The 23,273-nt window shown below is 43.7% G+C and overlaps 1 protein-coding gene across 2 annotated transcripts in view; it reads right to left on the bottom strand.

Moving 5' to 3' along the window:
- Positions 1-23,273, bottom strand: part of COG3 (component of oligomeric golgi complex 3) — a 115,020-nt gene that overhangs the window by 31,177 nt on the left and 60,570 nt on the right. For both annotated transcript variants that reach the window (XM_053305637.1, XM_053305636.1), the window contains exons 12-16: positions 21,280-21,419; positions 17,748-17,908; positions 14,436-14,541; positions 7,728-7,852; positions 352-441 (exon numbers count right to left, since the gene is read on the bottom strand). In XM_053305637.1, coding sequence (XP_053161612.1) covers positions 352-441; positions 7,728-7,852; positions 14,436-14,541; positions 17,748-17,908; positions 21,280-21,419 — 622 coding nt within the window. The remainder of the gene's footprint in view (positions 1-351; positions 442-7,727; positions 7,853-14,435; positions 14,542-17,747; positions 17,909-21,279; positions 21,420-23,273) is intronic.

Genomic DNA, 23,273 nt, shown 5'->3' with positions numbered 1-23,273 from the left:
CATTTTCTCTCTTAATCTCAACTGCACACGCACACCCCACTGTCCACCAGAGACTCCCAAAATGCCTATTCCTTTTGGCAAACTCCCATCATAAGCTCCTTTCCCCCTTGAATGAAGCAGAAAAAGGTCCATGAGCCTAGCAGCTACTTGTAACACAGAGTCCTTAAGCAAAAAGGGGTACCTGTACTTGAAAAGAGGCAGGAAAAAAAAGAGGCACCTGTACTTGAAAAATATCGACTGTGTCTAAGAAACACAGTAGTCTGCACTTCTAGAAACAATTTAAAGATCTGCATTAAAATATTTTTCAACGGTTGTACTATATTCCTTCTGTACAAGGTAACATTACCTGACCTTGTTTTTGGCAATGGAATCTGCAGCTACTAGTAAGGACTGTATGCAGGCAGATAAGGCTTCCTGTGACAATCCTTGGAACACTGCCCTCTGGAGGGAAAAAGAAAACACGTCCTTAATCTTTCCACAGTTCTAGAGAGGAGTCTTCTAGATTACAGCTGGCAACCTCAATTTGCAAATAGGTGCATGATCAACCCAGGCTTTAACTTGTTCTGTAGTTTCAAGAAAAATGACAAACCTCTCTTATGGCTAAGAAAAGGGATATAGCAGTGTAGATGTGGTTTTACTTCTGCAACCATGGTCACAGCAAGTGTGGGTGATCCAAGGCAGTCAGCAACACATTGCTATTTTGTCTGCTCCCTGCACCTGCTCTTGCATCTCAGAATGGGCAGCTGGTATTTACTGGAAGCTCCTACACTGGTATGTTTCAGATAAAAGTAAACATGTATCTAGTATGTTTTTAAAGAAAACTGTACAGACTAATTTAAAGACATGAAGTGATATGCAAGGTCAATGCGTTGTTCCTCCCTCCGAGCTGCAGATGTCTCCCGCACTTCAGTACAATTAAGTGTTGCAAATCAGCACTGGGTAATATGGGTTCCTCTGGGATTTGAAACCAAGGTGTGAAGCTTGTTTGCAAACCCTGATTAAGAGAGACTCTGGTTAAGCTTTTAACCAGGTCTGAGAGTATGCCATGATTGCACGGGAACACAGAAAATTCACAGGATGTGACAGTGGTCACAGAACTCCACTTCCTTGTAATCTCAACTTTTAAACATACAAATTTAATGGGTTTCTAGCCTTTTCTGTTATGAAGATATGCCTGAAAGTGTGGGGGCAACACCTGCTGAAGTCTCAGAAATCAGAAGAGTTGCTGAATAAGATTTCCAGTGGCTGGGAATGAGGCTTCAGAGCTTTGCATTCCTTGCCACTGCTCATGATTAAATTATTAAAAATGAAAGAGATAGACAATCTTGCTTAACTGGCACAATGTATAGATATTACAGAAAAACAGTTGCTCACCTGTAACTATTAACCAAGAGTGGGTTCTGCACTTGCGAGGGGCCATTCAGGCAGAATTGACTAGCTCCTGGAAGCACTTAGCCCACCTGCGGCACATCGTGCATTTCGAAGGTTTGGGCGGGCTAGCATTTCTCTCCTCAGCTCCTGAAGGGCTGACATTTGGATGGAATCATTGTATCGAAGCAGACCACAGTACAAGATAAGTTGCCTGAAGTATTCTTGTAAACATATGTTTGTCACTTCGTATACCGCAGCGGGGCCAGTGTGAGGGTCTTATGACTGCAATGGATCATTCCTGGATCAATTGTTACAGGTGAGCAACTTGTTTATCTGGATCGTGATCCATTGCACTCATAGGAGTGGGTGACTAACGAGCTGTAGTCTGGAGGCTGATGCAGTAAGACTCTTTTCAGCACACCCCTTTCTGAAGTTGGCCTGAGCTGCAGAGCGAAGGTCCAATGTGTAATGCTTCACAAAGGTATGCTCAGAGGACCACGTTGCTGCTGTGCAGATTTCTCTGAGCTTAATGCCAGCCATATGGGCAGCAGAAGTAGCGTAAGCCCTGGTAGAGTGAGCTCATATGGTCTTCGGGGGCTCTACTTTCTGGTGCTTGTATGCCAGGAAAATAGGATTATACAATCCAATGGGATAGTCTTTGTTTAGAAATTCGGCAACCTTTCACCTTGCCCTTGTAGCTGACAAAAAGGTGTTTTGTCTTCCAATAGAGTTTGGTCAACTGCAAGTAGAAGAGGAGTGCACGCCTTACATCCAAGAAATGCAGCAAACACTCGAGCGCTGTTGTGGGATTCCTGAAGAGGGCAGGCAAGACAATGTTGCTGTTGACATGACAGTCTGTAACCACTTTAGGCCTAAACTCAGGGTCCAGGCAAAGCACTAACTTGACCTAATGAAATTTAGTATAGGGGACATCAATGTGAAGGGCATTTAGTTCGCTGACCTGGAGCTGATGTTATGGCTAACAGAAAGGCCGTCTTCAGTGCCACAAGTTTAGGAAGGGCCATTGCCATGGCCTCTGTTAGAACAGACAGAACAAGGGACAGGTTCCATGGGTCGGTAGGCCATCAGATAGGCAAAATAGGTTGTTCAGACCTTTTAGGAATCTTTTGGAGTCTGGATACGAGAAAACTGACATTCCGTCCCATCCAGGATGATGAGTAGAAATAGCAGCCAGATGAACTTTGATGGAAACGTTGGCCAGTTTCTGCCGTTTCAAGTTCATGAGGTATAGCAGGACTTGGCAAGAAGTAGCAGAATGAGGCAGGAAGCCTTGCTTTTGTGCATACACCCTAAATTGCTTCCACTTGCTCTTGTAGTGGATGCCAGTAGATTTCCTCCAGTCGTTGAGGAGGATGTCATTCAAAAGCCTATCCTCCAGGCTGTCAAGCTGAGGATTTTCAGATCGGGATGGCGGAGCAGGAGATCCTCGTGTTGAGGCAGATATATGTGGCAACCCTTCGACAGACTGAGTGTCTGTTGAAACCATGGCTGCCAGGGCCACCATGGAGCAAATATACAATCTGCAGACTCCTGAAGAATTTTTGCCAGAACTCTGTTCAGCAGAGGGTAAGGAGGAAAAATGTATAGCAGCTTTCAACCCCAGTTGAATTGGAAGGCATCCCGCACTGGAATCGAGGCCAATTCCGGCCCTCAAGCAATACTGGCGGCACTTCTTGTTCACGGACATTGCAAACAAGTCAATTTCAGGGGTCCCCCAAGTAGTGAACAGCAGCTGAAGATATTGCCGATTGATTTCCCATTTGTGGTGTTGTAGAAAAAGTTGTAATCTGCTGAGATGATCCGCTAAGGTGTTCTCCACACCTTTGATGTGGATTGCGGTCAGGGTTATCCGCTGTGCTATGGCCCGGTTCCAAATCTGCAGGCTTAGCATGCAAAAGGAGCAGGAGACTGTCCCTCCCTGGCAGTTTAAATAAATGATCACCGTAGTATTGTCCAGGATGATTTGGACCACCTTGCCTGTCAGAGACTGTTGGGAAGACTTTAGAACTGCTGGGAGTGTTCCAGGTGCTCAAAGGTTGATATGCATTTGGTGCTGGTTTGGAGACCACCGACCCTGTGCTTGAAGATCCCCGCAGTGGGCTCCCCAGCCTTGCAGGAAAGCATCCGTTGTGACCCAGGCAGACAGTTGAGGCACGTGGAAGGGGACTCCTGACAGAAGGTTGACTTCCATTGTCCACCATTGGAGTGACACCAGGATCAGGTAAGGAATTGTCAGCAGCATTTGAGCACATTCGGCTGGAAAATTGACAGATACCAGAGCTGAAGACGTCTGGGTCAAATTTTGGCATAGTGCACAGTGGAGTTGCATGACGCCATGAGGCCCAGCAGCTTCTGTATCTCGTGAGCTTTCTTTCTTGGTTGTGCCATGAAGATGGTTATCAGGGTCTTGATGCGCAAGAAGCATTCTTCAGGCAGACATGTCCGCTGTGCCTCCACATTTCACTGGCTGGAGCTTGGACTTTGACCAACTGAAGCAAGCTCAGGACTGTCAAGACCTGTGAAGCTAACTGACCTTTTATTCTTTCTGCCAGGAGCCAGTTGTTAAGGTAAATAAGAATTGCCAACCCCTGCAACTGTGGTTGTGCTACGATCATGGCTATGCACTTTGTAAATATATGGGGCACTGTTGCCAGACCGAATGGGAGGATGTTGTACTGATAGATCTGGTGCCCCAAAGTGAACTTGAGGGACTGCCTGTGATTGTGCTGGATTCCAATGTGGAAGTATGTGTCTCTGAGATCCAATGTCATGAGCCACTCCTTTCCATGGAAGAGAGGAAGAATGCTCTGCAATGTCACCAAGAGAAACGTTCACATGTCCAAGTGATGATTCAGTCATCATAGGTCCATGATTGGCTGTAGACCCCCATCCCATTTCAGGTCCTGGAAGTTTTGATAATAATTGAGGAGCAACAGCCAAGAGGTGTAAGCGCTTTGGCGGTCAAGAGAAAACTGAAGGAGAGGCGCCCCAACCGTCGATTCTAACGGAAGCTGCAAGGCACGTGCAGACGGGCGGGGCGCAAAGAGGAGCTAGCTAGTCAGCCCGGGAGGTCCCTGCGCAGGCGCAGAAACCCAGTTCTTATGGATACAATGGATCACAATCCAGATCAGGTGATATCGCCTCCTTGACCAAGAGAGTCTGAACTTCTTCCATCAGCAGTGGGGATGCAGGTGTATACTTGATCCCATTGAACGATGGCAGTGTCTTGAATTCTATTGCATATCCCATCTGGACTGCGGAGGACTGAGCGGTCTGATGCGAAGATGGAAGGTTGTATAGAAGTCGATGGTGGTGACTCCTGGACAAGGGAATTTGGTGGACTGACCTTGCGATCAAAGATGTTTGCCTGAATCGGTAGTCTTCACGCGGGTGCTTTGCGAGGCCTTCGACTTCTGGTTAAAGGGCTTCCTAATGAAGCATTGATATTGCTTACGGACGTTTCTCTTGTCCATCTGCTTGTATGAGTACTGTCTCCTACCATACTGATGGTATTCGGAATTATAAGTCTGGGAAGGAGCCAAAAATGTTTTAGCAGTGAACTTCATTTTTTGGATGGACTCCATGGTGAAGTCTGTGGTTTCACAGAAGAGATCCTTCCCGAAGGGATCTTTCATATCCAGGTTGAAGTGTGGTGGAGCAAAGCAAAGTGTGCCTCTGTAAGGAGACAGCTGTTACCACAGTCCGAGATTCGGTTTCCACTAGGTGCTTGGCGTTATTCAATTGCTGTCTATAGTTAGGAGGGTAACTTTGGAGTGGATATCGTTAAACTTGGCCAGAAATTCCTCCGGAGAAAAGTCAGCCTGCTCTTGAAAAAACTCATCCCAGAAGGTGTGAATGTATTTTGTGAAACAAGCAGTGTAATTGGCAATCTTTACTGCCAGGCAGGAGGTAGAGTAAATCTTTCGGCCTAGGACATCCAACATTCGTCCCTCCTTGTTCCCTGTCACGTCTCTCTCAGCCTAACCTACTTCACAGGGTTGTTGTGAGGAGAAACTCAAGTATGTAGTGCACCACTCTGGGCTCCTTGGAGTAAGAGCGGGATATAAATGTAGCAGCAATTAATAATAATAAAATTAATAATAATAATAATAATAATAATAATGTCTTCTGCCAGATTTAGAAGACGAGGCACAATCCACAAAAACAGAGGTGGATGTTTTAATAGAAAGTCATTTTCTTCTTGAATTCTATATAAATTTATATTATTTATTATTATTTATTTTATTTCTATACCGCCCTTCCAAAAATGACTCAGGGTGGTTCACATAGAGAATGAATGAATGAATGAATGAATGAATAAAGATGGATCCCTGTCCCCCAAAGAGCTCACAATCTAAAAGAAACATGACACCAGCAACAGTCACTGGAGGTACTGTGTTGGGGGTGGATAAGGCCAGTTACTCTCCCCCTGCTAAATAAAGACAATCACCACGTTAAAAGGTGCCTCTTTGCCAAGTTAAAAGGGGTTAAACTCTCCAAGCGCTTGGAAGTGGGAGCAGAGGTTTGGAGAGTTTCTCATGCCGACTTGGCAGCCTTGGAGACAGAGTGCTTTCAGTGGAATCCAGCATATTCAAAAGATGTTGGGCATCACCCAGCTCCAAATTAGCTTCCAGATTGTCATCCTCGGTGTCAATGTTGAAAGAGACAGGGAAGATGGAAGATGAAGAGAGTGTTGTGTGCGAAGAGTGGCTGGAGACAGATTGCATCAGTGTCCTAGCGGGAGATAGGGAGAGCTCACAGTGTCAGGCAGTCGGCACTGTAATTGGTGTTGATGTCGAAGCAGGGCATCAAGTCGAGGGCATGGAAGAGCCAAGCTCCACAATCTCTGGAGTTGGTAGATGAGATTGAGGAGTCATCAACGCCAACTGGAGAGTTGGAGAAGGGGTAGCCAGCGAAGTGGTGGGAGTCTCCTCGCATCTGGTCCTGGCATTCTTCTCCCAATGTTTCTTGGGAGGGTGTGCCTCTTCAGCATCGGAACCCTGATGTCAAGATTTGTGTCATTTACAATGGGTCGAGTGAGGCTTAGGCGTCTTAAACGTATCAGTGGTAGATGCCGAGGCCGTTCGTGTTGAGGTTTTAGACTGCATGATGGAAGACCCCGACTTCAACACCAAACCCGATGTCGACCTCAATGCCATACTGGATGTCAAAGGCGGGGGTGGGGGGGTGTCAGTTGGAGACCCAGGCGTCGGAGTTCCGGGATGCAGCACATCATAAGAGGCAGCCCGCAGACAGAGGGCTTTATTTTTCCTAGTTTGATGAGAGAAAGTAAGACAGATCTTACAAGCAGAGGTGTTGTGCTCCTCCCCCAAACAAAGTAGGCAAAGTTTGTTGTAGTCAGCTGAGGGGAGTTTGGCACTGCAGCGGAGACATTTAAAGGTCTTTTCCTTATCCATAGTAGGTAAATGAAATAATAGAGATACTCAAGAAGCACAGTAGAGAGTCCATGTCGAGTCTAAGCCGAATGAAGCCATCCAACAGTCTGAAGTAGTTACCAGGAAAAACGTTCATTCGTTTAGATAAAATTTAAAACATAAAGAGAGAATAGTCTGGTCCAAGACAGAGGATAAAGTAAAAAACTAAGTGAATTTCTCCCTTTGTTTCCACAGAAACTACTCCAATCCGAGGAGCTCACTATCCAAGGTGCTGACACAATAGCAGTCAGAAAGGAACCGAGGACTGAAATGCTAGCCCGCCCCAAACCAATGAAGTGCACCATGTGCAGGGGGAGGGGCTAATTGCTTTGAGGAGCTAGTCAATTCTGCCCGAATGGTCTCACACAGGAGCAGAACCCACTCTTATGAGTGCAACGGATTACAATCCAGATCTGAGCTTTTCCAGGTTATCATGGTGCAAAAATTCAACTGTGTATTTTTTTTTTAAGCACAGAGTATATATAACCTTGGCTTTAACCATAGTGAGCATTAGTGCTAATGTAATGTAATGTAGTTAAGGGCTGTAGAGAGAGAGTACCAGGGAACCTTTATGCTCTAGCAGAGAGATCATGTGATCCAGTGATTAAGCAGGAACATTATGCATGCACTGGCCCACTGAAGGCATATGTTTTAAAACTTGTTTTTTTTAAAAATCAAGCAAAAAGAAAGGTTATTTGTGCTGCTTTCTCCTGTTGAGAATATTTTCAAATATAATCTATTCTACTGAACAATCTATAAGCATTAAACACAAAAGAGCTATAAAAACCTTTGCAAACAATATTTTAGCTCTGAGGGGTTTTTTTTAAAAGTAGGTGTGCTTTTTTGATGTTTTGAAACAACAAATTACACAATGGACAAGACAAAAAGTGTCATGCATACATCAATACATCTGTACAGCTTGGAGAGACAGACAAGGGTCCTTCTGACAGTGGGATACCACATTCCATGGAGATCTGCAGGTGAAATTGTGGTATGAAGTCTAGGATTGGACGATTCCAGCATATCTATAATACAGAAGGCATGAACAAGTTTTATTGCCTCACATTTACAAATACCCATAGTATTGATTAGGCCTGTGCAAAGTCAGATCCAAAATTAGAAATTAATCTAAAATTAGCCAGAGTGCTTAAAAAAATCCAACATTCTTGATCTGACACTGACTTTCTGATATTTTATAAAAAATATCAGATATGTCGGAAAGTCGGAATTCATGTCCGAATGTCAGAGGCACAAAATGGCAAAAATCATCATTTTAAAGCTTTGGGAATAAAAACCAGATCCACCCCCCTCCATAGAGATCAATATTAAATATTTATATATATATTAATTTTTTTCTTCCCCATTGCAGGAACTGGCACACTCAGTAAAAGTGAAAGTCCTTTTAACGTTTATGTTTTTGTGGTTACAAAGAATTTCTCACTCTCTCATCTAGTCATTAAGGGATTAAAAGGAGTGAAGTGCTCTACTGATGCCTGTTGCTGCAACGGGGAAGACTATAAAAATCAAAAGGTATACCCTTTTTCTGTGGAATAAAAACTACAGGAATCTTGACAATGTGGACAATATCATGGGGCATATTACAAAGCCCTAGAGGCAGCCATTAAAAAACTGTAAAGGGTTGGGGAAAGGGGATGGGTTTGTGCCTTTACCTAAAGGCAAAAGGGCAGATTCCTCCACATGGGGATGGAATGATGGTCCTGGTTGGCTGGGGGTGCTCCAGACCCAGAACTTTTGTAAGGTTCTGCCTTGAAACAAGCCAATTTTTACCCCCTTTTGCGATTTTTAACACACACACCCCCAAAAAATTCACCCTAAATCAGAAGAATGACCCATTTGCTTTGAAAAGAAGAACAGAGAGTGGACTTTTTTCCAATGTGGACTTCATGTGTGCCAGATTTCACAAATGTATTCCAATCCACTCCAGAGATACAAAGGATGGGGAAAGGGGGCATGCTGTTACCCCTTCTCATGAAGGCAGAGGGCCGATTCCTCCAAATGGGGGTGGAATGATCGTCCAAGGAAGGTTTTACATTCCAGCGGTTTTTGTAAAGTTCCAGCTTGAAACAAGCCAGATCTCAAAATTTTAAGTTTTTAAAAAATGCACCAAAAAATCAGACGATTGGCCAATATCCTTCAAATTCACTAGAAGGGGCCCTGTCCTCCTTCCCCACATGTGTGGCAAGTTTCAAAGCTCTAGGCCCAACCAGCAATTTATAGTGAACCACCCTCCACTGACCTCTATGAGAGAAAAGCCTATGAGGTTTTCATGAGGTTTTGAGCCTATGAGGTCACCCTCCATTGACCTCTATGAGAGAAAATTGTAAGTCCAATTTCCAATTGGAAATTCAACTCCGATACAATTTCTGTCATGTCCAGGCAACAAAGAATCACGTTTCAACTTTTTCAGAATTTGATCACATTGGATTAGGATCAGATCTGATTTTTTCAAGCATGTGCAGGCCTAATATTTATTATACAATAACTGTTATGGTAACTTATTACATATATGAAGGCCCAAGGAAAAACAGGAAAAGTTCAAAAAATAACCAGTTTTTTTCTTTTTTTCTCAAAAATAAAAATAAGAATTGAGAGAACTGAAAAATGATTATGGATTATTTTCTTTTAGAATTATGAATATTTAAGACAATATTCAGATATATTTATATAAGAAAACATGGGTTGGCCTTTACTCCCAAGCTTCTTGCTTGCTTCAGATCCCTCCATCTTCTACAGCATGTGAAAGAAATTGGTCTATGTTTTGAAATATACCAGATCAAGAAACAAAGGAACATGTGAGAAGGAGAGAGGCTTGTCTGAATACAGGCAATTCAGTTTCCATAAGTCATTAAGATAATAAAAATGAAAGATCCGAAAAAGCAGAAACTACAGATAGTAATACAGTACTTCTATGAAACAATGTTATGAGCAAAGCAGGTTACACATAATAAATGCTCCTAAATAAACAATGTGACTTTAAATCAGTAAGAGGCGCTAGAAAAAAGTATTGCATATATTTCAATTTTTCTGGAAAACATTTTTTCCCCCAAGACTTCAAATTTTCCAGAAATTTTACATCTCTCTCTATATATTCCATCACTGGGAATTATTCCAAAACCCAAAAGGGGATGATTCTTAGGACAGGAAAACAACCACTCTGGTTTCCAAAGCCAATGTATGGCTATAAAGACTTAAAACTAAAAATGCATCTTAGGCAGTATGTAATGAAACGGTGAAGTAAACACTGAGTGGAGGAGAGGAGTTACAGGCAAACACCCTCCCCACACACGCATCCCTCCCCACTCCCTGGAAAATACATACCTCCAGACATAGGAAATAAAGTTTGAGACAAGAATGAGGCCAGTGTAGGCAGAAAGCCTGCAGTGCTGGCATCAAGCTTGCCTTACATTTGTTCCCATGACACACAGTCTGATCTTATGCATGTGTACTCACAGGAGCAAGTCCCACTAGTTTCAATGAAACTCACTCCCAAGCATGCATAGGACTGCAGCCTTAAATTACTAAGCATGGCTTCACACATCACATCAAACCTGAAGTTCAGCGATCCTGCTGGAGCCCTGGGAATGCTCACGCATCTGATTTCTGGTGTTGGAAAGGCTATGTCAACATTGGGCATGACATGCAAACCTGCCCATGTCAACATATACAACCCTATTTACAGTATGAAACCCAACATCTGTAACCAAGATTTGCAGTGTGGGACAGATAGGCATACTGCAAGCAGGTAAGAATATGCAGACATATTCTGCACGTCACACCCAATGTCGGCATAGCCTTCCTGATACCAGAAGTCGCATATGATTGGGGCTCCATCCATCTTAAGGTCCAGTACGTTGAGTGCAGTTGACCCAAGACTCTCTCATTCTCTTGAGTGGGACTACACATAGCCATGGCTGCAGCTTTTTAGCAGCAGAATGCACAACAATCTGAGAGACCTAGAAAATGTGCTTAGCATTGAAGTACCAAGTAGGTTTAATACACAGCAGAAAAACCGGTTGCTCATCTTTAACTATTGATCTGGAAGTGATCCGTTGCAGCCATAAAAGTGGGGGGTTCTGTACCTGTGAGGGACCATTCGGGCAGAATTGACTAGCTCCTTGAAGTACTTAGCCCCACCCCCTGTTCATGGTGCACTTTCATTCATTCATTCGCTTTCACTTGCTCTGTTTGGGAGGGCTAGCGTTCTCTCTTCCGTTCCTGAAGGATTTCGATTCAACCATCGTAAGGGACTAGTTTACAGTTTGACAAGGAAAGTAGCATTTCAAGTTTTATGAACATACATTTTGTCACTTCGCATACTGCAGCGGGGCCAGCGGGAGGGTCTTATGACTGCAATGGATCACTTCCAGATCAATAGTTACAGGTGAGCAACCTGTTTTTCTGGATCGTGATCCATTGTGCTCATAAGAGTGGGTGACTAACAAGTGTAGCTGGAGGCAGATGTAGTATGCTAAAGTAAGACCCTTTCCAGCACACCCCTCCGAATATTGGCCTAAGCTGCAGAGCGAAGGTCCAAGGCATAATACCTGACAAAAAGTATGCTCAGAGAACCAGGTTGCTGCAGTGCAGATGTCTCCGAGTTTAACGTCAGCCATATGGGCCGCTCCAGAGCTGTTGTGGGATTTCGGAAGAAGGTAGGTGAGATGATGTCACTGCAACCACTGTAGGGCTAAACTCAGGGTCTAAGCGAAGCATCACCTTGTTTCTCATGGAATTTAGGGGACATCAATGCAAAGGGCATTTAGTTTGCTGACACGCCAACCTGACGTTATGGCTAACAGAAAGGCCGTCTTCAGTGCCACACAGTTAGGAAGGGCCATTGCCATGGGCTCAAAGAGAGGTTCCATCCGAGCCGATAGGACAAGGGACAAACTCCATTGTTCGGTAGGCCGACAGATAGGCAGGTTGAGGTTGTTCAGGCCTCTTAGGAATGTCTTGGAGTCTAGATGTGGAAAAACCATCGATCCGTAACATCCGGGATGACTAGCAGAAATAGCAGCCCAATGAACTTTAATGGAAACGTTGGCCAGCTTCTGCTGCTTAAGGCTTGTGAGGTACAGCAGTACTTGGTGAGATGTTGCTGAGTGAGGCAGGAAACCATGCCACTGTGCATACAGCCTGAATCGCTTCCACTTGCTAGTGTAATTGACGTGAGTAGATTTCTTTCTGTTATTGAGGAGGATGTCATTCAGAAGCTTATCCTTCAGGCAGTCAAGTTTAAGGTTTTTAGGTCGGGATGGCAGAGTTTTCTGTTCTCCTGTAGCAGAAGATCTTTGTGTCGAGGCAGACGCCTGTGGCGACTCTTCGACAGTCTGGTGGCTGGGCCACCAGGGAGCAATCAATATACAATTTGCAGACTCCTGCAGAATCTTCTCCACTGGGTAAGAAGGAAAGATGTATAGAAACCTTTGACCCCAGTTGAATTGGAAGGCATCCCCTTTGGAGTTGTGGCTGACACTGGCCCTCAAGCAATATTGGGAGCACTTCTTATTCACAGACGTTGCCAACAAGCCAATTTCTGGAGTCCCCTAGGTCCTGAACAGCGGTCGAAGGTATGTCAGATTGGCCTCCCATTCGTGTTGCTGCAGACAAAGTTGCGGCCTGCTGAGATGATCCGCTAGGGTGCTTTCCACATCTTTGATGTGGACAGTGGTTAGGGTCATTTATTGAGCTACTTTTCCATCGAAGGGCAGATTCTCTACACGATCCTTCATGTCAGGTGGAAGTGTAGTAGAACACAGCCAAGCGTGCCTCCATAAAGAAATAGAAGTTGCCCGTGGAGGTGTGGTTATCAGTGTTTACTGCCAGGCAGGAGGTAGAGCAGAGTTTTCACCCAAGGACATCCAACTTTCATTCCTCCTTGTCCCAACTTTCATCCCTCCTTGTGGTATGACGCCTGCCTGTTTAAGAGGACGAGGCACAATCTACTACAACAGAGTTGGGAGGTGGATGCTTTAGTAGGAAGTCATCTTTGGTAATCTTCTTGGATTCTATAAAAAATCTCCAAGTGCTTTGAGGTGGGAACTGAGGTTTGGACAGTTTCCCACTGGAAAGCTTTGGAGATCACAGGCAGCATAAGGTAGTTTACCTGCTGGGTATGAGCCGCTGGGTTCAAGCATTTGTAAACAGGGTCATCTACCTCTTGAGCCACCTCTTAAACTTACAAATTCAACATCCACCTCTTGAACTTACAAGCTTCACATTGCAGCATTTAAAGGTCTTTTCCCTCTCCATAGTAATTAAATAAAATTATAAGAATATTCAAGTTGTTGAGCAAGAGTCCATTTTGAGTGTAAGTCGTTGAACCGTCCAAAGTCATGTCCGAGAAAAACAGTCAGTTTGATAGAACAAAATTAGAACGTTGAGAGAAATAATTGTCCAGTCTGAGTCAGAGGATAATGTATTATTTCAATTTTGTTTTCTACAGAATAAAACTGTTCCAGTGTGCTGACACAATGGCGGTCAGAAAGGAACTGAGGAGAGAACGCTAGCCCACCCAAACTGAACAAGTGTGCCACATGTAGGGGCAGGGCTAAGTGCTTCCAAGGACCTAGTTAATTCTGCCTGAATGGTCCCGTGCAGGCGCAGAACCCGCTACTATTATGAGTGCAAAGGATCACGATCCAGATAGCAATAAATATATGGTTTTGAGGGTCTGTTTGCAACTTCTTTGTAACTAGAATCATGTCAAAGATTTTTTAAGAACACAGTAATAGAACAGCCACAAGTTCCCAAGGATAACATTCTGATATGTAAAAACAAGCTGATGCCTTATACTGACATTTCACTGGGGAGATTAAGCTGGTCTTGTGGTAGTGAACATGGATTGTCCCCTTTGCTAAGTAGGGGTCACTTTGGTTTGCATTTGGATGGGTGACTACATGTGAGCACTGAGAGATATTCCCCTTATGGGATGGGAGTGTAGCTCAGTGGTAGAGCATCATGCAGAAAGTCACAGGTTTAATCCCTGGCACCCAGGTTCAATCCCTTGTAGGGTTTGGAAAGATTCCTGTCAGAAACCTTGGAGAGCCACTGCCAGTCAGTGTCAACAAATACTCAGCTAAATGGATCAAAGGTCTGACTTAAGAGAAGGCAGTTTACTATGTTCCATTTTATGTTTGCTTCTGTACTGAGAACTCTCCAGCAACAAAAAAGTTATCGGTCAATATAGAACATAGGAAGCTGCCATTTACAGAGTCAGACCATTGGTCCATCCATCTAGCTCAGTATTGTCTTCACAGACTAGCAGCAGCTTCTCCAAGGTTGCAGGCAGGAGTCTCTCTCAGCCATATCTTGGAGATGCTGCCAGGGAGGGAACTTGAAACCTTCTGCTCTTCCCAGAGCGGCTCCATCCCCTAAGGGGAATATCTTACAGTGCTCACACCTCTAGTCTCCCATTCATATGCAACCAGGGCAGACTGTGCTTAGCTAAGGGGACAAGTCATGCTTGCTGCCATAAGAGCAACTAATATTTTTACAAGTTTTACAAGTTTAATAGTTTTACAAGAGGTTTTTTTTTTGCTAATCCCTCCCCCACCTCCCAAAAAACACCCCAAAAACACCCCATACCAAGTTTTACCACAGTGCAGCTCTCTGGATCTTCCAACTTCATATCAGAGAGTGAAGCATCTGCAGGCAACTTCTCCTCCTCTTCTTTTAAGCTTTGTGCAATTTGCTACAGGAAAAAAAACCCAGCTTTTAAAAACCACCATTATTTGGAGTCAGATTCAGATTTATGCTTGCACAATGGCATGAGAATATGGGATCTTCCCTACCCACTCCTCTCCATTCAGCCCCCTGTGCTCCCACAAGACATGGTGTTCCACAATCTGTTCTTTTTAAAAACTGTATTAAATTGATGCTTGCTTTTGTTTGACACTCATAATCCAACTCAGACATTTCACACATACTGCAAAAAAACAAACAAAAAAAACCCAACAACTCCAAGAGTAAAGAAATATTGTTAAAACAATATTTTAAGAGTCATCGGTGGAGATGCTGTGCTGAAGGTGAACAGAGCCACTTGCTCTCTTCTCACCTTGCTAAATGTAAGAGAATCAGCACTTTACTCAGCAGGGGTAATTAAAACAGAGCCAAACACATGAGGTTTATCTAATTGGAGATTAGAGGGAGCATAGGTCCCCATGGGTTGGGTTTATTAAAAAAAAGAATTAAGAAGGTTCTTTATTACATGGGGTTGTCTGAAACCCCAGAGAACCGCTGCCAGTCAGTGTAGATAACACTGAACTAGATGGACCAATGATCTGACTCAGTAAGGCAGCTTCCTATGTTCCAAGGGGATTAGATGGAGACATCTGATATTAGGACTTGGACTTCAATTTAAAGAAATAGAAATGAATCACATGATGTTTGAGGTCAAACATGCTCGTGGTCCACACATCTGAGCAAATGCCATGTCTCGGGTGGCGGGGGGAATACATCTAAGCAATTCTTCTATGCTACAGGGTTCAATTCTGACCAAGCTGCTGCACCAAAGATGCTGCTTCTTTGTAGTAATCCACATGTCCATCTATGCCTGAAAAGCTCCTGCCATGTTAAGCATTCCTGTGTTAACTCATGCAACTCCTTCCCTTCCTGAAGAAGGGTATATGCGTGGTGATATCTATGGTGATAGAAGGTCAGAATTTCAGAGTTGGAGGGGAACTTGAAGGTCTTCTAGTCCAATCCCCTGCTCAGTATGGCCTAGAAACATTCCAGAGAGCTGAAGCAAACAAGGCAACAGAATAGTGTATGAGTTTGGGGATTATTACAGGTGGGTTATTCTTTTTCTTTCCCTGGACTCCTAGCCAGTCTGCCTAGTATCTTGATTCTCAAACTGTGGGGCAGCCCGTTTTGTAGGGAAACATGTGATTTCAAGGAACAAGGCACTTTTGAAATGGACAAAGCCTTCAATCCCCAATCTGCTGTAAAATGGATGGGCTGAAAGCCCTGTACTGGAGACCCCTTATTGATCCTCACTGGGTTTGTGGAGGCTGAAGCTAGCTCCTCACTCCCTACTCCTACTCAGAGCTGCATAATCTATAGAACTGATTACAGGATAGGATGATGGCTACCACTTGGATGGCATGGCTTTCAAAGGGGCTTAGCAATAGAAGAAGGAACATGCCTTAATCTCCTCTGAAGAAGGAGTACCTCTGGCAAGCCTTAATCTGGGGCTGGCTTTCCGGAAGTACCTGGTGGGCAAGCCCCTATGGGAAGCAGGGTGCTGAAGCAGACAGGCCTTTCAATGATCATAGGACTGAATGAATATCTTACCCTCAGGGCCAAGTCTGATGAAGCAAGCTATATCCAGCCTGTGCTTCCTCCCACCCTTCCCACCTTAGTGAGATTGATGATCTAAGCCAAGGTTCAGTCCTGAGACGAGAAGAGTGCCTCTGAGCATATGCAGACTAAGCCCAGTGTCATATACATGTTCATTTCAAGCAATGCAGATCTGTGGTTGGTACTTTTTTTTAATGACTTAAAGCCATACCACCTAGAGACAATTGTGTGAGGCAGAAAAAAAAATGTAACAGCGCGCGCGCACACACACACACACACACACACACACACAATGGTATGCTAGCATTAGCAAACAAGGTAAGTTTTGACTACAAAATTAGCAATGTCAGGAGCAACTGGGCAGAAAGGCAAACCCTGCAAGCTGACCAGAGCAGATAGAGCTTGGGAGAGAGCTGGTGGGCAATGGCCAGGGCTTGAGGAGAGCCCCAATGGTCATTTAATGTAGGTGCTGGTCTGTGGGAGGCGCACTCTGGGGGAAGCGATGGCCAGGGCTCAAGCATGGCCCAGTGGACATGCAAATCATGATGGTGATCAAGGCGCCCCGAGGCGCAGCACAGGGAGAGCGGCAGGAGGGGTGAAGAGGACAGCAGCAGATGTGTTGGCTTGGCAAGAGAAGAAAGAAGAAGAGAGGGGGAGAGGGGAGCATAAGTGTGGCAGACACTTTAAAGTAAACTCTTAAGAGACAAACAGACAGGCTGGGTTGGGGGACTGCCGCGTGCTATGCAGGAGCAGCAGCAGCCCGAGTCCCAGCAATTGGGTTGTGGGCTCAGTGAGCTGATGAGGACAAAGAGGAACGATTGGGGCAGTGGAGGGAATGGTGCTTTAGACAGTGCCTCTGCATCCAGCTCTCAGACAATGTGCCTGACAGCCCAGGACTTACAAGCAGGCAATGAAGCCCAGCAGCAAATGATAAAGGGCAAGGGGAAAGCCCGGCAGCCCCAGCAGAGAGGAAGGAAGCCCTGAGTGACAGTAGGCTATAGTGTGCAAAGACAACACTGCCATGTTTTTTCACCGCGCTGCCAAGCACCGGTGCTGCTGGTGTTTCCATGTGCTGCCTGGGGCCGGCAGAAGCACCAGAAGAGAGTTCTAGTGTGTTCCAGTTCGACTACACCACTGTGCAGCAGAATGAAGGGGGAATCAACTCTACCATTTCAGACGGGAAATATCAGTGTGACACACTGCAGTCTGCCCAGCCACAATTACAATGCATACCCAAGATCATCTGCACAACTGAGTAACTGCTCAGTTACTCACAAAAGAAAAACCCTTAAGTCAAGGAGATGTCACAACATAATTGTTGTATGACTTCACCATGCTCTGTCTACATATACTTATATAATCTTTAGAGAGATTCATGCCTCACTTAGCCCAGTTAGTCTCTATGGTATCATATCAGTTTTGCCCAGCTTGTGATCGATGTCAACACTGTAGAAACATGCCTAGCTCAGTGAGTGACCATATGGGTTTTTCCTATGGCTAATTTCTAAATTCAGGTCCACAAAATGATTTGCAATTATATACAGGGGATTTTTTTGGCCCTTCAAAAAAAAAAAAAATCAGACAAATGCAGACACTTACCTCCATCATTTCCAACTTAGCAGGATAAGCAAGATCTCCTGGAGCAGGCTTGTACCCTACAATGTCAGTCTGAATGTAGATGTGTGTCCTGTAGACCAAACGCTCTTGGACATCTTCCAACATTTGCTGAACTACAGCAGCAAAAGCAGCCAGATGTTCCACTGTTAGAAAGAGACATCAGCTTGTAATCACCATTAATTTCTCATCAAATTGTATTGTTTATGTCCCAAAGCCTTAAGAACTGTGGTTATGAAAGGATCACATACCACAGAATTGTGATCTGGTGAAGTTGCAAACTGGACTCATTGTGAATTATCAGTTTTACAACAAATCACATAGGCAGGATCCAGACTAAGAAAGCCTTGACTAAGTCCTATTGAAATTAATTGGTCAAGTCTCATATTTCATGGAAGTTTAGTGTACTAAAATGATATCTTGTTTAGACCATATCTTTACAAGTTTCAAAAACTTCTTTTGTTTGCTAGTCATCAAATAGTGACACACAATGTATGAAAATCCTTATTAGGATCAAGAAGTCATTCTGATATTACTGACCAATCCATAGGAGAAAAGATTAATCCTGGTTAGCTTTAATTAGCTTTACATAGCCAGAAACCAAATAATTCTTTAAGATGAGCATCACATATATTTTCTTTTTTGAAAGATAACTTGCAAGAAAGATACACAGAAATATATTATTAGCCAAAACATTTTCCCAGACCTTATAGTGGCTAGGGATGTGCACGGACCGGTTTGGAGGCCATTCTACTGGCCTCCAGACCGGTCCGGACACGGGGCAGTTCGGATTCGGAAGGGTTAGGGTGGGGGGTTCCATTAAGGGCTGGGGGGGCTTTACTTACCCCTCCCGCATTTTCCCAACTCCGGCGCCGTAGTTAGTGTAAAACTGCACGCACGCACGCACGCAAAAGGCTTCTTAAAGACTTTTGCAGCCTGGCAGGGAAGGGGGCGGGAGAACATCTCCCTGCCGCGAGGGGGCAGCAGGGGGGCGGCAGGGGAGGTATCCTGCCGCCCGATTGTTTACCACGGAGGAGGAGCCATCGGAGATTGAAGCGGGCGGCAAGGAGGGATCCTGCCACTGGATTTTTACACTAACTACGGCGCTGGAGTTGGGAAAACGCGGGAGGGGTAAGTGAAGCCCCCCCCCCCTTAATGGAACCCACCACCCCAGTGCCGGACCGCAGCTCCGCGGTTCCGTGCACACCCCTAATAGTGGCGCAGCGGGGAAATGCTTGACTAACAAGCAGAAGGTTGCCAGTTCGAATCCCTGCGGGTACTATGGTACAGCAGTGATATAGGAAGCTGCTGAAAGGCCATCATCTCATACTGTGTGGGAAGAGGCAATGGTAAACCCCTCCTGTATTCTACCTGTGAGGCTCGGTGGGCGCCAGAAGTCAAAATCGACTTGACGGCACACTTTACTTTACTTGATTATAATAATATCTGTTAAAGTCACAATTCAAGTGAAACAAGTTGACTATCTAGTTGCCTGTTACACAACTTTGCTGGAGATGAAAGCTGTGCTCCTTGTAGTTTAGGCATCTCTGGATTCTGCAGACTCAGACATTCTGCATTTGGTAAACATGTCAATGCATATCACAATGTGGGAGAAATATACAGAAAAAATATTCCCCATCCCAAGAGCTGCCCCCCACACTGCTTGCTCACTCAGTGACACTGGAAACAAAATAAGAAGAAAGCATCCCCCATACCTCCACCCCATCTAGGTAGAAGTAGTTCTACCGATCTATGACTTGCATCTCCTTGCCTTCCACTGTGTTAGGGGCAGTTCCCTTTTCAGCTGTATATGAATATGCTGGTTTTTAGCAGTATCCCATACTTGTTCTTGGGCACTGGACTAGTTCTAGCTGTTGCATAATGTGTTCTCCTTTAACCAAATAAGAAATCATGCTTGATAAGACCAATCATTGGAAGACTGAACATAACTTGACATACATGAAATCAAAATAGGATATAGAAAGTGCTTTAAAAAATCCAAACACACCAATTTCAATTTAAAGTAGGGTCGAACTACGTACATAGGACATTAAATGAGCCCTTGCATTTTGAGCAGCCTTGGGAGGCAATTTGGATTGGCATTATGGGGAGATGAGGCTTCAGTATCCTTGCTATGACTCCAAAACACCAAAAGAGCCTGTGCCCCCTTGCCCCATGGGCACAATAAAGAACAGGAGCAGTCACGAAGTGAAACCAGCAATAAAGAAGGAAAAAATTCCTTCCGTGACTATAAAAATATATGTAATGAAAAACATGAAAGATATAACTCAACATGAAAAACATATATTCAAAAGGGAAAGTCAATAATGAATAACCAATACACATGTGCAAAAATCACAAACCAGTGATAAATAACCAATAACATGAATGAACAAGCATAATGAAACTATACTGGGTAATTTGACACTAATAATACATAATGAAAACCAGTCAGTAATAAATGGCATACAAAAAGCCTTCTCCCATTACTGAATGCATCCGTGATAACATATGCAAAAGTAGTAATCAAAAGAGGAAGATTGGGTCTGGCCAAAAATAGGGCAGCACGATAGATAAGCTGGACACAGCCTAGCAGCCGGAGAGGACTGCTAGGCTGTGTCCAGCTTAAGAAAGTAGATACCGGTCTTTATGTCGTTTTGGAGGCTGATGAAGCTTTGGTGGGCGAAACGGCTTTTATCTGGAAGAGTCGTCAACGTTGATTTATGAACGACATCGATTCATCCAGTTCGCTTTTCTTCTCACATGTTGATTTATGAACAACACCGATTCATCAAGTTTGCTTCTTCTCGCAAGGGCATGCAGAGGGTGGTATTGTACTATAGGTGCTGAACATTTTGCCACTGAAGACACTTCTATCTCCTCCTGGGACTACATCTGATTCAGCACATTTGTCTTTTACAACCTATTATGTTACATGACTCTGCCCTCTCTATCGTGCTGCCCTATTTTTGGCCGGGTTTTCATTATGTATTATTAGTGTCAAATTACCCAGTATAGTTTCATTATGCTTGTTCATTCATGTTATTGGTTATTTATCACTGGTTTGTGATTTTTGCACATGTGTATTGGTTATTCATTATTGACTTCCCCATGGGCACAACAGCAGCTTCTCTCCTGGGGCAAAGAGCAGGTTGGGATGCAGTGGTTTTTCGTTGAGACCTGATCCAGATCAGCCCACAACTGCATGTATACACTGAACCTAAGTTGACAAGATCACAGATATTAAGTTCCCACACGCACCACCCCAGTTTCTTCAAAAGATGTTTTTTCTCCATAAACCTTTGGATTTCCAACCCCAGTACAGCACCCCTCCAGCAGTAGTTGTTGGTGTCTACCTTATATTTCTTTTTAGATTGTGCCTTTCTGCAACAGGGATCCATCTTGATTTATATATTATTGTATATATTATTTTTCTATGTAAACTGCCTTGAGAACTTTTGCTGAAAGCAGTATATAAACATTTGTAATAGTATCTTAAATTAATGTTTACACTAACCATTGTTTTGTACATGATCTTCAAGCATTTCATTTTTGAGAATCCCACAGAGCTCTGACAAAGTTTCTAAGTGGATTACATGGATGATCAATGGCCTGAAGACATCGTTTAATGACAGACACAATTTCTCCAGACGTTCACTGAAAGAAAGAAAGAAAGAAAAACAAAAACCACCATAAACAAAAGCCCTGGGACCATGTACTACTCTACTAGTGACACAGGCTTCTTGTAAGGAAGCTGCCGTCTAGGCACTAAACCAGTAGTACGCAACCTTGGATCGCCAGCTGTTGCTCAACTACAACTCCTCCCAATACATTGTGGCTGGGAGTTGTAGTTCAACAACCAAGTTTGCCTACTTCTGCATTAAACCAACACCATAATTTTCCAGTTATAATACACCCTCATGAAGTGTATGTAGTGTTAACTTTTAAAAGAAAGTGAAGGGAAATCATTGTTTCCATTTGTTACATGCACCAAACTTGGACTTGTTTTTTCCCCCACCTCTTTCCCCCGAGCCATTCACATGAGTGGCTCAGTGGGCACTTGATATTTTGGTCCTTGCTGAATGATTAATTAATCATTCTCAAACCCTAACTGCCTGGAACCAACAGTGTGGAGAAATTCAGTTCCAGTGAGTATTTATGGGCTTAATTTGTTTAAATCCATGAAAGTTCCCGTCAGACTGTCCAAGGACACAGACAGTTTGATAGACAGGGAAGGCCAAGTCAGTGAGCTGGATATATTTGCACAAACCTGTCACTCACTCAAAGGATGAGTCAATCATCTGGTAGGAACTCCACTGGAGTGAGAGAGGAACTCCCTCAAGAGATGTGCATGAAGGACTGAAATCCCTCAAAAGTGATTGGACAGTAGTGATTGTCCAATCACTGTCATTGATCAAAAAGTATTCTAGAAAGTCTAGCCATAAGGGTAACTTAAAGTCCAATCAAAATAGGGCCTGCGCGGACAGGGTAATCAGGCATAAGTGTAGGTTAGGAAAGGTTTTGTTAGGAAAAGAAGGAACGGAATAATAGTTTATTTCCAAAAGATCCCAATATGTTTTGAGGTAGTAATACACTACCCTCAATCTATACAGCTTGAGTAATCAATGCTATATAGTCAAAAGATCAAACTTACCTATAAACATATACTCAACATGGAAGTTATAATAATAGTGTTAAACAAAATCTTCATTAAGACCTCTAGGCAAAAGACAGTTTCAGAGGTCTTAAATTTTTATAGTCCCCTGAAGAGGTTTTTATAACCTCAAAATGCATTGGAACCTTTTTTGGGGGAAAATATTATATCATTTCTTCTTTTCCTATTGGTATTTCCGGCATAGTGCCATTTCTTCTGTTTATTTCCCTAGGAAAAGTTACATACTTACAGTCAAATACATATTACTCACCTTACACCTTTGTTATGCTTTCATGCAAAAGTAATAACAAAGCGAAGAACCTACATCTACAGGTGAAACTCGGAAAATTAGAATATCGTGCAAAAGTCCATTAATTTCAGTAATGCAAATTAAAAGGTGAAACTGATATATAAGACAGATGCATTACATGCAAAGCGAGATAAGTCAAGCCTTAATTTGTTATAATTGTGATTATCATGGCGTACAGCATATGAAAACCCCAAATCCACAATCTCAGAAAATTAGAATATTACATGGAACCAAGAAGACAAGGATTGAAGAATAAAACAATATCGGGCCTCTGAAAAGTATAAGCATGCATATGTATTCAGTACTTGGTTTGGGCCCCTTTTACAGCAATTACTGCCTCAATGCGGCGTGGCATGGATGCTATCAGCCTGTGGCACTGATGAGGTATTATGGAAGACCAGGATGCTTCATTAGCGGCCTTCAGCAATTCTGCATTGTTTGGTCTCATGTCTCTCATCCTTCTCTTGGCAATGCCCCATAGATTCTCTATGGGGTCAGGTCAGGCGAGTTTGCTGGCCAGTCAAGCACAGTACACTGTATACTTTTC

This window comes from Hemicordylus capensis, chromosome 3 (genome assembly GCF_027244095.1).
Source record: "Hemicordylus capensis ecotype Gifberg chromosome 3, rHemCap1.1.pri, whole genome shotgun sequence".
Lineage (NCBI taxonomy): Eukaryota > Metazoa > Chordata > Lepidosauria > Squamata > Cordylidae > Hemicordylus > Hemicordylus capensis.
The sequence above is the reverse complement of the archived record's forward strand: the minus strand, read 5'-3'. Positions and strand labels throughout refer to the sequence as shown.